Here is an 18084-nt window from a genome sequence, read left to right as displayed (position 1 = left end):
TTTTAAAAACCAGACCTTGCTGCTGCTCAGAAGACTAGAACCTGGGTATGCAGATGAAATTTCTTACAGGTAGGGTGGGGGTAGGGACTAAAGCAAGTTTTTCTTTATAGAAATCAGCCCATCATGTGAATCTGCTTCCTAAATGTACATATTTAAGCTGTGAATGTAGCTCAGTGATAGAGCAAACAGCATGTGCAAGGCTCTGGGTTTGATTCCAATCCTGGTGCCTCTTCCTTCCAACCCAAAGTTATTGTAGACATGAAAGAACTGGAGAGACTTGCTACTCACCCACCTTCTGTGGTCGGCTGCAAGTCCCCTTACTCCTACTCTTGGGAGAATCAATCTGCCTTATTTAAATGCTCTTCAAGGCAAGTCAAATCCTAACCCTGCCCTACCCCAACCTGACACCCTCATTCTCTCAGTGGCTATCTCATGTTACATGAGCTTTGTCTTCTTACTTTAAATCCCATTCTGCTACAGAAACTACAGGCTACTGGTCTGGGCAGCTACCCTCAATCACCAAATTATCAAAAGAACCTCTTCTGGAAAAAAGTGCTTTTCCTCATGCTGTGGAAGCTGGCATTTTGAAAGCTACCCCCACCCCTGCTGCTACTGCCCACAATGTAGCCCTGGCTGTCCTAGGACTCCCTATGTAGATCAAGTTGGCCTCAAACTCACAGGGATCCATCTGCCTCTGTCTCCCAAATGCTGGAATTAAAGGTGTGTGTTACTATGCTAAGCTTGAAATCATTCTTAAAATCTTCAAATAGAAGGTTCCAATAAAAAGAACAGCTATAACTTGGAACTCTTGTGGAAATTTACGTTAACAATTCTTTGCACATAAGAAGATTCCAGAAACAACTCAAGAGTTTGGTAGGCCAGAAGAGAAGTTTTATAAAAAGGCCAAAAATTTGTCGACATTTGAAAACAAACAGTCATGCTGTCTACACCTTGAGACATCCTACTGTGGGCTGTGGGTTAGTGGAGTGGCCTATGGCTAAGTAGACAAATACAACTTGAGCCCTTTATTGAGAAACACACCTTCAAATGTTGGATAATTCAGGACTGGAATGGAAGTTTGTAAGTGTCTCCCTGTCATCCAAAGGTCTCCAACCACTACCTTCCCAAGAATAACCACTTTACTCATAATACTTTCAGAAAAATTAAGGAGGTAAATCATAGGAACTTGGAATCAAACATTTGTACTTGGGGAAGCCAGGGAGTGCTGCATAGTTGACACCCTGTCTCCAAACAAACACACACACACACAAAATCAGTCTTTCCCTATTGCTCAAACAACTGGTCTTTTTCCTTAGCTCTCACAATGCACTGAACTTGATTGATACACTCAGCATTTCCTACTGCTCTACAAATAGCTAGCTTATCAGTCACTTGCACCACTAGACTTGCCCACATTCTAGCATGTACACCTGAAACAACTGTTGTTGCCACAAGATACCACATGCACACTACCAGACACCTGGGGTATGTGTGCATGCAAGTGTGTGAGGGGGGACAAAGGGGGAGAAGGAGAGGGGAGACAGAGACAGAAACACAGACATCAAAACGTTTTAAGCACTCAAGCCCAGAAGATGAACTCTACATAAGGTATTACAGTGCCCTCATGTGTTCAATGGAAGACTCTTCCACATGCTTGTTGTGTCCAAGCCAGATAAGCCTTCATGTATCACTTTCAAATCAATCTGCCCAACCAACAAGACTGGTTGGCTATCACAGCCCCTCAAATGCTTGCTGGATCCTCATATCCTAAGTGATGGTGGAGAGGGCTGTAAGATTCTGCAGAACTTAAGATTTCCAAGGCAAGATTCACAAAGGCATTCTTTTGATGGGCATAGCAGATATACAATCTGTAGTGTTTCAGTGACCTAGCGTCCTAGAATTACACTAATTCAGATGAACCATGATCCAACTCCAGCCTATAGGTAAAAAACAGGATCTTGCTCAGGGTTGCTAAGTGCAGGAAAACAACACTTAACATTAACCAGCAGAATGTCTGAAAGGTCTCAATACCATAGTTACTCCCATTTATAAATATGGACAGTCTTCTCAGTTAAGGTGGCCAAATAGCTGTTCTGGTTCACTTCAAATGGGCAGATGTCCAAGATGGGCTGATCAGTCATCAGGTTCTGGAGCAATGTGCCACTGTCAGCATTCCACAACTTAAAAAACAAGCAGAGACAGAGGTTAGTAGTTAGTAATCTTAACACTGTATTAAGCCAACACACGTGTAAGTCGGCCTGAAAAGCAAGCTGAGTTACAGAGAGCTGTGGAACTCACTATGTAGACCAAGATGGCCGACCCACTGGTCTACCTCTGCCTCCAAAATGCTGGGATTAAAGGTGTATGCTACCATCCCCAGCCTCATAGCAAGTTTGCATTCTCACATACTGAACCATTTCTCTGGGCCTGCTATCCATCTTTTTTTGGTGTTTTTGAGACGAGGTTTCCCTGTAGCTCCAGCTGGCCTTGAACTTACAGAGATCCACCTGCCTCTGCTTCCTGAGTGCTGGGGTTAAAGGCATGTGCCACCATGCCTGGCACTAAAAAAATTTTACTTTATGTGTGTGTTTTGCCTGCTTAAAGCACACCTATGTAAGTCGATGCCTGCAGAGGTCAGATTGCCTGGGAATGGAGATACAGATGACTGTTAGCTGCCATGTGGGTGCTGGGAACCAAACCCAGGTCCTTGGTGAGAATAGCCAGTGCTCTTAACTGTTAAGACATCTCTCCAGCCACCCCCCACCTTTTTTCTGCAGTGCTGTGATCAAATCCAGGGCCTCATAGATGCCAGGCAAAATTCTGCCACTGAGCTATACCCATCGGCCTGGTAATAAAATTTAGTATTATTTATGTGTAGATATTATATGTACATGTGTGTATAGAGGCAAGAGGAGAAACTTATGTTTCACCTCAGGAGTCATCCACTTAAAAAAATAATTTATTGGCCCAGTGTGGTGGCACACACCTTTAATCTCAACACTTGGGAGGCAGAGGCAGGTAGATCTCTGTGAGTTCAAGGCCAGCCTGGTCTACATGGGGCGTTCCAGGCCAGCTAGGGCTACAAGGAGACCCTGTCTCAAAAAGACAAAAAAAAAAAAAAGAGAATTTCATACATACATATAAGGTGTTTTGATCAAATGCATGCCCACTCCCTCATCTCCAACTCCTTCTATATCTCCTCATCACTTTCCTGACAATTTTGTGTATTTTTTTTTGGGGGGGGGACTTTTCCTTACTCTACCCACCCCCCGACCAAGTGGTAACCCTAAAATCTTTTAGGGATTAGATAAGAGCTCTGGAACAGAGTATGTTGCTAAGAGGCCCAAGGACATTTTGACTTTTAGCCAACAAACCTTTTTGTTTGTTTGTTTGTTTTTTTTGTCCTTTTGAGACAGGGTCTCCCTGTAGCCCCAGCTGATCTGGAACTCGCTATGTAGACCAGGCTGGCCTCGCAAACACAGAGATCCGCCTGCCTCTGCCTCTCAAGTGCTGGGATTAAAGGCGTGCGCCATCATGCCCAGCAAACTATTTTTTTAAAGAACACAAAATAAAAATAATAGGCTCACCAAGGCTGACTTTGATGCTTCATCCCCAGTGCACACTAAAATCTTGCCATCATTCTCTGGGCTTTGAAAAATGGCACTCTTGGTCAATAGTTTGCAACTAGGTCCTCCAAAGAATGTTTGCACAGGATTGCAGTAACAGACTGGCTCTCCTGAATCATCCATTTTGTAGGACATCTCTAATAGCACACTTCGCATGGTACTATGGTTTTTATCTATTAGAGAAAAAAAAAAAAAGTCAGTGCATGGAGATGGTACAATACAAAAGAAATTAAGTACTGGAAACTCAGACAGTGTACTTAGTTAGAAAAGGTAAATACATTAAACCACAGTAACTATAAAGCAAACACAGTTAACAAAGCACCAATGAAATTTAGAATCCTAGGCTAGGATGAAGGAAGTTATCTATAATAGGTTTTCCCTTCAGAGAAACAACTCTGAAAATGCACTATTTGTTTTGTAAAATCACTGTATCCTATGAGACCTCCTGGGGAATTTTTGTTTGAGACAGGGTATTGCTATGTAGCCCTGACTGGCCTAGAACTCATGGAAACCTGGAACTCATGGCTCTGCTGGGATTAAAGTGTAAAGGTGTACCACCACACTAGGCCCATACTGGGCTACTTTCATATGGGTCTTTTTCATGGACAGGTGAAATGAGGGACAGATGAAAAGATATGAAAGTGATATGAGGGTGAATAGGCCCTGGTTATTCTATTACTGTTTTTAGATACAGAGAATCCTAGAGTAGCTAATTCACTTCCAAAAGTATATGGCAGAATTTGTTTCAGTTGTTAAATATAGGGCAGAGAGAGAGGCTCAATGGAGGAAATGGGAGCCATCATCTTCACTGTAGTAGCAAGAGTTGGAACACAGCCTAATTAGCCTCTGAGGGGCTTACTAGAGCCACCCAAATGGGAGGTCAAATTCTCCTCTCCCCTCTACAATAATTCCCCCTACTCTCCCAAGTAGCAGGTCCCCCAGGACTTCAGCACTTACCAGGCCTGTAAGTCACAAGACAGTGTCGAGTGCTGCTCTCTGTCTGAAAGTCTATAAAGCCACCTGGCTCCAAGGGTAGCACATGGGGTGAATGACTTAAGTCTGTTTTCAGCTCCCAAAAGGAGGCATTCTCCAAGGTTCCAGCCAGCACCCCACCATAAGGAAATGCAGCCAAGGCAGCTCTGGGTATATATGACAGGGATACCAGGGGACATCTGTAGGTAAAGAAAGGATACTGCTGTACATTCCAAATCAACACTTGGGCTGCTCTGAAGCTCACTATCAGGAGACCTGGACCACATTCTCATCTCTTCAGAAGAGTAAACACAGTAAATATCTTCCACATCCTCTAAAAACTAACAGCCATCTCTCTAGGGATAGAGAAGACATACACTGACTGATAGATGGCTCAGTGGTTAAGAGCACTGACTGCTCTTGCAGAGGACCCAGGTTCGATTCTCAGTACCCACATGGTGGCTAACAACTGTCCATCACTCCAGTTCGAGGGAATTCGACGCCTTCTTCTGACTTCTGAGGGCACTACATGACATGGGTGCACTTACATGTAGGCAATACACTCATACCCTAAAATTAAAAAAAAAAAAAAAAAAAAAAAATTGTTGTAAGCCAGGAGGGGTAGCACAAGCCTTTAAATCCCAGCACGGGGGACCCTGTTTCAACAACAACAACAACAACAACAACAACAACAACAACAGCAACAAAAGTGTGTGTGTGCACGTAGGGGGTGGGGTAGTGTACGGGAGAGCACATGTGTGCTATAGCCCAAATGTAGAGGCTAGAGGACAACTCTGTGGAAGTTAGTTCTATCCTTACACTTTTACATGGGTTCCAGAGATTGAACTCAAGTTGCCAAGCTTAAGGCAAGTGGCTTTACTCTCTGAGCCACCTCACTAGCCCTACTTTTATTTCACTTTCCGTGTCACAATGTCATGTCAATCATCTTCAGGCTTGTGGACAATTAAAGCATAATTCCATGACCCATCCAAAAGGAAAAAAACAAACCAAGAGTGCTGAGCCTAGGCTTTCGTGAAAACTTATTAGTGACATACAGATGTGTAGAGCATCCTTTTCCCTTTAATACATTCTGAAACTGTAAATGAGAATTTTTTCTTAAGATACTTTTAATTTTGGCCAGGTCACAGACCTCTTCCCTTCTGAGATCTTTACACATTTCTAGATAGTCCACATGGTACTCACTGCATTCTTAAAAGGGAGCCAGTGCTGCCGGTGGCCATTCACCCTTAGAACTGGAGTGGACTTTACAAACTTCCCTATTCCATAGCTGGATATTAAATAACAGGAGTACAGTATAGGACTAAGTCGTTTTAGTTTTGGATTAAGTTAGGAGCTGGGGATATAGCTCAGTGGTAGAATGCTTGACTTGTATGCCCAAGGCCCTGAGTTCAATCTACATCACCACCAAAACATAAACAAAACTTTGGATTAAGTTAAATAATTTCATGTTAAGGTTTCCATTATTCATCTCGTTTGTTTGCTAGCTACGTAGCTATTAAAACAAGTCCGTATTAATTGTATTTAACAGGCCAAGAAACTTAACTGCCCCTGGGCAAGTGGTCCTAGGTTGTATTAGAAAGCAGGTTAGGGCTAGAGAGATGGCTCAGCAGTTAAGAGCACTGTTGTTGCAGAGGATCCAGGTTTGAGTCCTAGCACCCACATGGCAGCCAACAACTGTCCCTAATTCCAGTTCTAGGGGACTTGATGCTGTCTTCTGACCTTTGAGGGCACTACATGACACAGGAGTACTTATACACATGCAGATAATACATATATAAAAATAAATTAACCCGGGAATGGTGGTGCATGCCTTTAATCCCAACACTTGGGAGGCAGAGGCAGGCGGGATCTCTGTGAGTTCAAGGCCAGCCTGGTCTACATGGAGACCCTGTCTCAAAAAGACCAAAAAATAAATAAATAAATAAATAGAAAACAGGCTAAACACAGGCCAGAGAAACAAGCCAGTGAGCATGTCCTCTGTGCCTCTGCTTTAGCTCCTGCTTCCAGCTTCTTGCCTCAAGTTCCTGCACTGAATTCCCCAGATGTTGGACTGTGATCTGGGATTTCTAAGATGAAATCAAACTCTTTGGACCTCCCCTAAGTGGTCTTTGGGCATACTATTTTAGCATAGCATTAAGCAATAGAAAATATGTAGGATAGCTGGGTTATGAGCAAAGATGACTATTTTTGCCATGTTGGATGATCTCTGACTATGAACCTGGCTATATATGATACCACAGCTTTGCTACCATGTGAAATATCGTGAATACAAATTCTATTAATTCTGAAGTGAGACAGCATCAGATCTTAGAGAACTAACTTCTGCAAAAATGAGTCCCAATTGTGGATACACTCTGAGGGGAGAATTAATATAGCAAATCTAAAAGAAAGCTGTTACCAACATGAAAACATGAGTTGCTCCATACCTGGCTTTCTGAGGCACTAACTCCTGTACATAAGCACTTGTGTTTCGCAGGTCATATATCAGAATTGAACCATTAGCCAGTCCAGCATAGATGTAATTGTTTTCATCAAGACACCAGCAACAGCTCCAGACAGGACGTCCAGTATTGTAAGTCTGAACCACAGTATTTGTTTCTAGACTGTGGAAAAACAAATACATGACAGAGACAAATATTACTATTTAAAAATCAGTAATCCTGCTGGGCGTGGTGGCACACGCCTTTAATCCCAACACTTGGGAGGCAGAGGCAGGCGGATCTTGAGTTTGAGGCCAGCCTGGTCTACACAGTGAGTCCCAGGACAGCTGGGGCTACAAGGAGACCCTGTCTCAAAAAAAGACAAAAAAAAAAAAAAATTAGTAATCCTTACTGAGAACGTATCTACAAACCCAAACTATCAGGATTTCAAGTTTCCTCTAGAAATTTCACAGTTCTCAAACCCAAAACACTCCTGTTTTGGGGCCTGCAGGTTTATTCTTGAGCTATAATGAAGTAAACGAGTAAGTTAAAACACATACAAGATATATTCCCTAGTCTCCTCCACAGTTAACTACCACAAAGGCAGTTGGCAATACAGGAAAACAAGAAACATATAAGGAAATGCAAGATTAAATTATAATCCAATCATCCAGCGGTAGCCATTATTAACACTTCGGGTTTTTTGTTTTACCTTGAGACAGAGTTTCCTTGAAGCCTCAGCTAGCTTAGAACTCCCTATATAGACCAGGCTGACCTTGATCCCAGAGATCAACTACCTCTGCCTCTCTAGTGCTGGGATTAAAGGTGTGCACCACCAAGTCTGGTTACACACACACACACACACACACGTATATATAATTTTAATCTTTTATTTTTAAATTAAGCCCATGAGCCAGGCGTGGTGGTGCATGCCTGTAGTCCCAGCACTTGGGAGGCAGAGGCAGGTGGATCTCTGTGAGTTCAAGGCCAGCCTGGTTTACATAGTGAATTCCAGGACAGCCGGGGCTACAGGGAGACCCTGTCTCAAAAAGACAAAAAACACCACAAAAACCCCCCCGCAAAACAAATTAAGCCTATGGAAGCCAGGCATTTTAGGTCCTGTTCTCATCCCTCCTATCCCCACTACCCTGGAGCTGGAGTTACAGATAATTGTTAGCCATCATGTAGGTGCTAGGAACCGAACCTGGGTCCTCTGCAAGAGCAGTGAGAGCTCCCAGGGAACCACCTCTTTAGCCCATTAACACCACTTTGTAACATCTGCTCCTCACAATTTTTGGAGTGCTGGAGATGAACCCAGAGCCTACTAATGCTAGGCAAGCACTCTATCACTGAGCTATCTCTAGTTCTTCCTGTCTCTTTTTCTTTTTGAGACAGAGATTCACTATGTAGCTCTTGTTGGCCCTGAATGCAGAGATATCTGCCTGACTGCCTCCAGAGTGCTGGGATTAAAAGCCTGTGCCACCAAGGGTGCTGGAACCCAAACTGTGTCGTCTGCAAGAGGACTGAGTGCTCTTAACTTGAGCCACCTCTCTAGGCCTGCCATGAAATGCAGTCTTAAAATTTTAGGGAGGCTACGGGGCGGTGCCATTTGGGAAGTGGGTATATAGATGAATAAGATTGTGTGGGATGTTCTGTATGATATACATACAAAAAAAAACAAATTTAAAAAAAACGTATTGAGGAGGAAGCATAAAAATTTACTTCATGTTAATTAGTAGAGGTGATAAACATTACCAGTGAAATCTACCTGATGACTTTATATCCATACTCAGGTGCCAAGGAGCCAAGTGTAACTGACTGTGACTAGTAATAATCAGATACACAGAGATTAAAGACACATGTGCAAACATCTAAGCATTAGTAGCATTAACAATGTAGGCAACAGGGGGCTGAAGAGATGGCTCGACAGTTAAGCGCACTGACTGCTCTTGCAGAGGACCTGGGTTCAATTCCCAGCACCCACTTGGTGACTATGAACTGTTCTTTAACCCCAGTTCCATGGGAATTTGAAGCCCTCTCCTAACCTCTGCAGCATTGCTCGACACGGGTGCACTCACGTACATGCAGACAATATACAAATATACATAAAATAATAAAATATTTTTAAAAATGTAGGAAACAGCATATTTTAAAATGAAATGGAGATCTTCTTGAAAGGCTAAAAACTCATTCAGTTTTATGTGTTACAGAGTTTATAGTGAGTTCAATATTGTATAATGTATTAATTCAACTGTGAACCTAAAAATTTACAGCCACTTTTGGAAGAGATGTATCCTTGTTCTGGAAATTGTTACTGAATATGTTAAAGCTGTAATGAAATGCTTCTTCCAATCATGTTATTAAAAAATTTTTTATTTTATTTTATGTGTATGTGTATTGCTTACACGCATGTGAATGCACCCATGTTCAATGCCCATGGAGGTCAGAAGAGGGCATCAGATTCCCTTGGAACTGGAGTTATAGACAGCTGTTAGCTACCTTGTGGGTGCTGGGATTCAAACCCAGGTTATCTGCAAGAGCAGCCAGTGCTCTTAACTGTTGAGCCCCATCTCTCCAGGCCCTCTGAAGCATTTTTTTTTTTTTGCAGGGTCTCCCTATAGCCCAAGCTGGCCTGGAACCTCACTTTTGTAGACCAGGCTGGCTTCCCAAAGATCTGCCTGCCTCTTCCTCCCAAGTGCTAGGATTAAAGGCAGGTGCCACCACACCCGACATTCTGAAGAATTTTTCCGAGAGTCAAAAGGCTTCTCAGGCCTGATAGCACTTCAGGATATGTCCCCCCGTACTTTTGGTCTTTTTGAGACAGGGCCTCCCTATACCCCCAGCTTGCCTTGATCTCCCAAAGAGTCACCAGCCTCTGCCTCCCGAGTGCTGGGACTTAAGGCAGGTGCCACCACACCCAGCTAGAATGTCTCTATTTTAAAGCAGAAATTTAGTAGGAAGTCAGTTCTAAAAAGCATGGATCACATTCAGTCTGGTTTATAGTACTAATCCAGGCAATAGACTTGGAATAAGCAGTTCTAAGCTGTCATGACAATTTTGGGGTATGCTTCCATACTGTCATTCCAAAATCTACAGAGTATTTCTCTCTGTCTTTTGTTTGTTTTATACCAGCTGTCTGGTACTTGCTATGTAGACCAGAATGGTTTTGATGTCACTGATACCTGCCTGCCTCTGCCTCCTGAGTGCTGAGATTAAAGGCACTGTACCAGCATCCCTGGCTTATATACACTTTTAAAAAAGAGACAATGACTCAGACCAGTTAAGAGAACTAACTAAAGGCATAGTAGGAACACTGATTCAATACACAGTGGAGCAGCCCAGGTCCAATGTCCTTGACTCACTCACCTGGTCAGTTTAACAGTGTTGTCTAGGGAAGCAGAGAGCAGCAAGCCTTTGGACCAACTGCTGAAAGTCAATCCACGAATCTGCTTACCATGCATAGGAATGTACTGGCTACTTTTCATGTTGGCAGTACTCAACATCTTAACACCAAAGCCTATAAAAGAAGAGAGTTAAAACACTTCATATCAGAAGCCAGGTGTAATGGCCCACCACCTGTTATTCAGGATTCAGAGGCAGGTGGATTTCTGAGTTGGAGACTAGTCACTGAGTTCCAGGCAAGCTGGGGCAACAGGGAGATCTCGCCTCAAGCAAACAAAGGAACAAGAAAAACAAAAAGTAAAGTCCACTTCAAATATCCACCAACAGATCAAGGAATAAACAAATCTGTATATACATAGACCTACTATCCAGTAGTAAAACAAATTTACACAGAAATATGGATCAGTATTTAAAAAAAAATGCTTGAAAGTGAGACAAAAAAGGCATATGCCATATGATGCCATTTATATAAAATACTAGAAAATGCAAACCAACAGTGACAAAAAGTGTTATCAGTGGTGGCCTGTGGGGGAATAGAAGGATAGGTGGAAGGGATTATAAAGGTGGTAAGAAAACTCTATGATAGGTATAGTTCATTATATCTTTACTGTACTGATGGTTTCAAAGTATCAAAGCTAATAAATTCTACTTTTAATAAGTACAATTTAATTTATGACAAATTTCAATAAAGTTGTTGAGAAAGGTGTGGCTCAGCAATTGAGAGCACTGGCTGCTCTTGCAAAGGACCTGGGTTTGGGTCCCAGCACCTACATTGTAGCTTAAAACCATTCTTAGCTCCAGTTCCAGGGATCTGACAGCCCTCTGGTCTCCATGGGCATTGCATACACAGGTGCACTTACATACATGGAAGCAAAACACTCATAAAATGGAATAATAAAAAAAGTTGTTCAAACAGCTGAGCATGGCAACATATAGCCTGCAATTCCAGAGTCTGGGGTGGAAAGGTCAGAGTCTCATAGAAAGGAAAGTTTGTTTTTGTTTTTTGGGGAGAGGGTTGAGGCAGGGTCTCCCTGTAGCCCCAGCGGGCCTGGAACTCACTATGTAGACCAGGCTGGCCTTGAACTCACAGAGATCGGCCTGCCTCTGCCTCCCTGGTGCTGCAATTAAAGGTGTGTGCTACCACGCCTGGCTAAATTTATCTATTTTTATTTTATGTGCATGTTTTGCCTACATGAGTGTAATGTCTACTGAGTTGTACTCTCTCAAACTGGAGTCAGGGATGGTTTTAGCCACCATGATGGTCCTCTACAAAAAGCAGCCAGTATTCCTAATAGCTGAGTCACTTCTCCAGTTTATACATGTCTGTGTATGTAAGCACAGGTGCCCACAGAGACCAGAAGCATTGGATCCCTGGAGCTGGAGTTACAAGTGTTTGTGAGCTGCCGATATGGTTGCTGGGAACTGAACTCAGGTCATGAAAGAGCAATATGGGTTTTTAATCTCTAAACCATCTCTCTAGCCCACACACATTTTTTTGCGGGGGGGGGAGAGATCTTTGAGACAGGGTCTCCCTGTAGCCCCATCTGGTCTAGAACTCACAGAGATCTGCCTGCCTCTGCCTCCTGAGTGCTGGGATTAAAGGCGTGTGCCACCATGCACAGCCCACAAACATTTAAAAAAAAAATTTTGTTACATTATGTGTCCATGTGTTGGTATGTACATGTGAGTGTGGATGCTCAGAATCTAGAAGAGGGTGTGTGAATACTACTGAAAATACTACATTCTATAAAGTGTGAATTGGCCACTGGGATAGTTTTGTAAAACCTTATAAATGAATCTGTTAGGTAAATGAGACATATAGGGAGTGATGTACTTCTTGAATTATAGCAATCAAGCATACTTCTCGGTACCTCCTTTCTCATACTAACATGATTATTAGTATTTCTACCCTCTTGGTAAACAAATTTATAGAATGAAGGTAAAAGTCAAGAAAGACAGATTTAAAAGAAAAAAAATTTGTTATTTTTATTTTATGCGTATGAGTGCATTGCCTGCATGTATGTAAGTGCACCCATGTCATACAATGCCCACAGAGGACAGAAGAGGCCACTGGATCCCCTGGAACTGGAGTTACAGACAGTTGTTAGCTACCATGTGGGTACTGGGATTTGAACCTGGGTCTTCTGTAAGAACAACCAGTATTCTTAACCACTGAGCCATCTCTCCAGCCCCAAGAAAGATAGATTTTTTAAAAAGAATAGTTTAGTACCTTACAAGAAGGCAGTGGGCTGCGCAGTGACTAGAGTACTGCTTGTAGCTAAAAGACACGTTTCTATCTGTTGTTGAGACAGAGTCTCACTCTATAGGCCAAGCTAGCCTTATACTTCTGCTGCAGCCTCCTGAAAGTGGGACTGCAGGTGTGTGCCAGTAAACCCAGCTATGAACGACATCTCTGCAGCACCCTGAAGTACTTGCATTAACTAGGGAGCTGACAGAAAAAACTGAGATGATGGACTGCTGTCAGTGTTCATGATTACTGAGTTCTAGATTCTAGTCTTTTGCCCAGATTATGTCCATATTGTACAAGTTATTCCTACAGAGCTGGGCGTGCTGGTACCCACCTTTAATCCCAGCATTTGGGAGGCAGAGGCAGCATTTGGGAGGCAGAGGCCAGCCTGGTCTCCATAGCAAATCCAGGCAGACCAGCTGCGGCTACAGGGAGACCCTGTCTCAAAATTAAAAAAAAAAAAAAAGAAAAAAAAAAAAAGAAAAGAAAATGAATGAGTACTGTCTAATAATGAACATGAAAACTGACGTTCTAATTGTTTACCTGGAAGGAAGGAAGCCTGAGGAGAAGGCTGTGATACCACCAGGCAGCTCAAACCATCAGAGTATGCCATGATTCGGCAGTTTCCTGTCTGAGAGACTATGAAGGTCTTTTGGAAGTTGTATTTACGCTGGCTCTGGCTGGAGGGTAAGCATTTCCTGCGAAGTGCTTGGGAGCTCTTGCAATGCCGCATAACTTGATCCCGATGTTGCATAATAAGGGTTTCCAAATCCTATAATGAAAAAGACTTTATAAATGAAAACCTTTTTATTTGATGGTCACCTCAAGAATGATTTCTTTACCCAATAAAAAGTTCTTGTTCATTACATGAAAATGTTGTCATGAAACTTTAAGAACTGTTTTCAGAGTATTTCAGTAAGCAACTGAAATAAAGAGAGCACAGAATTATCATATAGTGGAGTACAAAAGTCTTTAATGGTTGCATTGTCTGGAGCACTCATAGAATTCATCATAAAGTGTGTGTTTTGGGAAAATGCCTTAATCATTTGAAATAAACCTCAGCAACATTTAGATTCCTCTTAAACTGCCCTCTGCTCCAATTCTGATTCTCAAAGTTCGTTGAAGTACTCACCTGGACATGGCTACTAAGCTTAGTGCATTCATCAGTAAGGACCTGAAGTCGAAGTCGGCACTGTGCAGATTCCAACTCAGCCTTCTTCCTGAGCCTTTGCTCCTTCAATAAGTCCCTACAAGGGGAAAATCAAGAGCAGGTAGGTTATTAGGAAAGCTACCAAAGACTTTCCAGTGTAAGTTCATACTGTGATACACACACTTCGCTTGGCAGAAGAAAGAATAAAAAGATCTTTCCAGTCTAAAACACAGTAGCATGCAGGGCTGAACTGGGCTTCAGTGTAAAAGTAAGCAAAGGTAGTCAAACATTTGACTTCTACAAGAGAATGTGGAATAAAAACAACACAGCCAAAATGAGGGAAAGAACCAACTCACTGCCTGAACTAAGGCAAGTTATAAATAACTGTTTGGAGTAAAAGAAAATAACTTCCTGAACTGTTGGGTTGTCATGAAATATGCAAATTAAATACTGAAAGTGAATTAAATAATGAAACTAAAAAGGCTTAAAAAGTTAAAAACAATTAGAATGTTGCCAGGCATGGTGGTATACACCTTTAACCCCAGCACTTGGGAGGTGGAGGCAGGAGGAGCTTTATAAGATCTACGTCAGCCAAGGCTACATAGCGAGATCCTGTTTCACAAACAAATAACAAACAACAAAAAGATTTAAAAAAAAGTTCACATCAAGCAAATGCTAACAAAAATCAATTAGAACAAAAAGCATGAATACAAAGAATAATACATGCCCTAAATTTGTATGTATCTAAAAAAACTTCAAAATATGAAATATGAAAAGAACAGAATTCTACTCCACTGCAATGGGAAAGAAAAAAAAGATGAAAATTAATAGTTATATTTGGGGAGATGCAGAGATGGCTTAGCAGTTAAGAGGACTGGCTGCTCTTCCAGAGGACCTGGGTTCGATTCCCAGCACCCACATGGCATCTAACAACTGCCTATAACTCCTGTTCAGGGGATCAGCCACCGTCTTCTGGCCTCTGCAGGCTTTGTAAGACACGTGTGCACTTACATACATGCAGATCAAACACTCATACACATAAAATAAAAATAAGTAAAAGTTCTACTTGGGCTGTAGGAAGAGTGAGACTAACTCAATGGAGTTTGTGGTCAGCTTGGGCTATATGAGACCCTGTAGCAAACAAAACCAAAACCAGATCAAGGAGAAAATAATCAATTCAAGACAGAGGTAGGAATGAAAATTTTGTGCAAAATGAACATTTTTTTTTTGTCTTTTTGAGACAGGGTGTCCCTGTAGTCCCAGCTGGCCTTGAACTCACAGAGATCCACCTGCCTCTGCCTCCTGAGTGCTGGGATTGAAGGCGTGTGCCACCACATCCAGCTCAAATGAACATATTTTTATAAATTATGCTATAGCTTTTGATAATCCAAGAAATCAGATTTCAGATAGTTAAGAGTCAGTTTGACAAAACCTTCAAAGCACTCTAGAAGCTACATGTTTATAATCTTAAAGTAGTAGAGGCAATCACAAGATTGATACTGCATAAAAATAAAAACTCACATAGGCTAGGCCTGGTAGTACAGGCCTGTAATTTCAGCTGTTTGGGAGGCTGAAGCAGAAAGATCATAAATTAAAAGGCCTGCTGGGTTACAGAGTTCAAGGCCAACCTGGTTAATTTAGACAGACTGTCTAAAAAATAAACAAAAACTACCCCCAAATTCTTACAGGGGCCTCACTATGTTGCCCAGAGTGATCTCAAACTCAAGCACTCAAGTGATCCTCCCACTCCTACCTCCTGATTAGCTAGAAATAGATATTTATCACATGCTTGATAAGGACTGATTTCATTTAGAAAGGCCACCCGAAGCAAATAAAGAAAAATGTTAACATTTGATAAACTTGGGGCACAAAGGTGTTCATTAGTTTCTATTTATTAGCATCTTGAAATTCTTGTACTTTTCCTTAAGGAGGTTATAGTAAACAAATTGCTTTTAAATCTCACAATCCACTGATAGCCACACCGACTATTTTTCGCCTTTATTTTATGGTGGTGCTCTGGATAAAATCTGGGCTTTGAACGTGTGAGGCAAGCACCCTAGCACTGAGCTACATCCCTAGCTTTAATTTGGCTTTTGAACAAAAGGGAAAAGGGTTTTCTTATTTGTTTTGAGACAGGGTCTCCCTGTATCCAACTGGCCTGAAACTTACTATGTAGGCCAGGCTGGTCTTGATCTCAGAGAGCTACTTGCCTTTGCCTCCCAAGTGCTAGGATCAAAGGCGTGTGCCATCATACCGGGCAACAAGGATTTTAATTACTAATTTTTTAAAAAATATTATTTTTATTTTATGTATATGAATGCATTGTCTGCATGTATGTGAGTGCACCTGTGTCGTGCAATGCCGTGGAGGTCAGAAGAGGGCTTCAGAGTCCCCTTGAACTGGAGTTAAGGATGGTTTGTAGACACCATGTTGGTGCTGGGAATTGAACCCAGGTCCTCTGCAAGAGCAGTCAGTGCTCTTAACCATTGAGCCATCTCTCCAGCCCCTTAATTACTAATTTTTATCATTTTGTAAGACAAGGTTTCACTGCTAGTCCAAGCTAACCTAAACTTGAAATCCTCCTGCCTCTGTCTCCCAAGAGCAGAGGTTACAGATAATTCTTTTTTTCAGTTTACAGAAATGTAGTCACAGTAATGTTTCCATGTGACATTTGTGCACTTCAACAATTTTTAGTGTCTTATATGCTACCACATGGATATGCCATAGGCTTAATCAATTAATCTAGTTGGCCTAGATTAACCATGCAAATCAACTTTAATGGAATAAATTTTTGCATACACTATATATGTATTTTTTTGGTCCCTGTAGCCCCAGCTGACCTGGAACTAGCTATGTACACCAGGCTGGCCTTGAACTCACAGAGATCCACTTGCCTCTGCTTTCTGGGTGCTGGGATTAAAGGCCTGGGCCAGCACACTTGGCTAGTTTTTGCATATATTTAAAAAAAAGGCTTTATTTTTAAAAATTGTGTGTGGGGGGGCTGGAGACATGGCTCATCGGTTAAGAACACTGGTTGTTCTTGCAGAAGACCCGGGTTCAAATCCCAGCATCCACATGGCAGCTAACAACTGTCTGTAACTCCAGTTCCAGGGGATCCGACAGCCTCTTCTGTCCTCTGGGGCATTGCACGACATGGGTGCACTTACCTACACACAGGAAATACATGCATACACACTAAAAAAAAAAAATAAGTAAGTCTAGTGTGTATATGCACATGAGTGCAGGTGCCTGAGGCGGCCAGAGGTGTCAGATCCCCTGGAGCTGGAGTTAAAAGTGGGATGTGGGTACTAGGAATCAAACTTGGGTCCTGTGCAGAGTAGTATGTGATCTTAACTATCATCTCTCTAGCCCACATTCATCCTTTCTTTACACCTATTCTTGCCTAGAATAGAACAACTATGTATTTGTGTTACACATCTACTTTTCTCATTGCTATGACCAAATACCTAATGAGAATTTGAGAAAGCACTTTGGCTCATCTTATGAAGGAGTTGAACCCGGGTCTTCTGCGAGAACAACCAGTGTTCTTAACCTCTGAGCCATCTCTCCAGCCCCATGTGTCATGTTCTTAAACTACATTTTAAGTGATATCACTAGGAAGTACACAGAATTTATAAAACTAATTTTTTGTATGCAATGCATGTGCAAACTTCACTTGTGAATCTTCTGTGCAGAGAGCTACTGTAAGGAAGCTCAGTGACACATGCCTTTAACCCCAGAACTTGGAAAGCAGAGGGTGGCTAGTCTGGTTTACATAGCGAGTTCCAGGCCAGCTGGGGTCATAGGACCCCCCCCCCCCAAAGAAATGTGCCTCTCTTAGGGCCGGTGTGGTGGTGCATGCCTTTAATTCCCAGCCCTCAGGAGGAAGAAGAGGATCTCTGTGAGCCAGTAGGGGTCTACCAGGTCTACACAGCAAGTTCTAGGCTAGCCAGGGCTACAGAGAGTCTTTAAAAAGTGCCTCTCTATAACCATAGATTACTACAGCTGCTAGACCTTATTAGAAAAATTTCGGGGCTGGAGAGATGGCTTAGCAGTTGAAAGCACTGACTGCTCTTACAGAGGACCCAGGTTCAATTCCCAGCACCCATATGGTGGCTACAAACCGTCCTTAACTCTAATTCCAGGGAAATCTGAAGCTCTCTTCTGACCTCTGCGGCATTGCACGACACGGGTGCACTCACATAAATGCAGGCAGTACACTCATACACATAAAATAAAAATAAT

General features: G+C 42.3%; 1 protein-coding gene across 1 annotated transcript in view; it reads right to left on the bottom strand.

Moving 5' to 3' along the window:
• Positions 1–18084, bottom strand: part of Rfwd3 (ring finger and WD repeat domain 3) — a 36036-nt gene continuing 17952 nt past the window's right edge. The window contains exons 7-13 of the mRNA XM_008822973.2: positions 13822–13936; positions 13233–13461; positions 10406–10556; positions 7046–7222; positions 4584–4798; positions 3588–3799; positions 1–2180 (exon numbers count right to left, since the gene is read on the bottom strand). Coding sequence (XP_008821195.1) covers positions 2037–2180; positions 3588–3799; positions 4584–4798; positions 7046–7222; positions 10406–10556; positions 13233–13461; positions 13822–13936 — 1243 coding nt within the window. The 3' untranslated portion in view covers positions 1–2036. The remainder of the gene's footprint in view (positions 2181–3587; positions 3800–4583; positions 4799–7045; positions 7223–10405; positions 10557–13232; positions 13462–13821; positions 13937–18084) is intronic.

The sequence above is a fragment of the Nannospalax galili genome, unplaced genomic scaffold, assembly GCF_000622305.1.
Source record: "Nannospalax galili isolate Female #2095 unplaced genomic scaffold, S.galili_v1.0 scaffold568, whole genome shotgun sequence".
Classification (NCBI taxonomy): Eukaryota; Metazoa; Chordata; class Mammalia; order Rodentia; family Spalacidae; genus Nannospalax; species Nannospalax galili.
The sequence above is the reverse complement of the archived record's forward strand: the minus strand, read 5'-3'. Positions and strand labels throughout refer to the sequence as shown.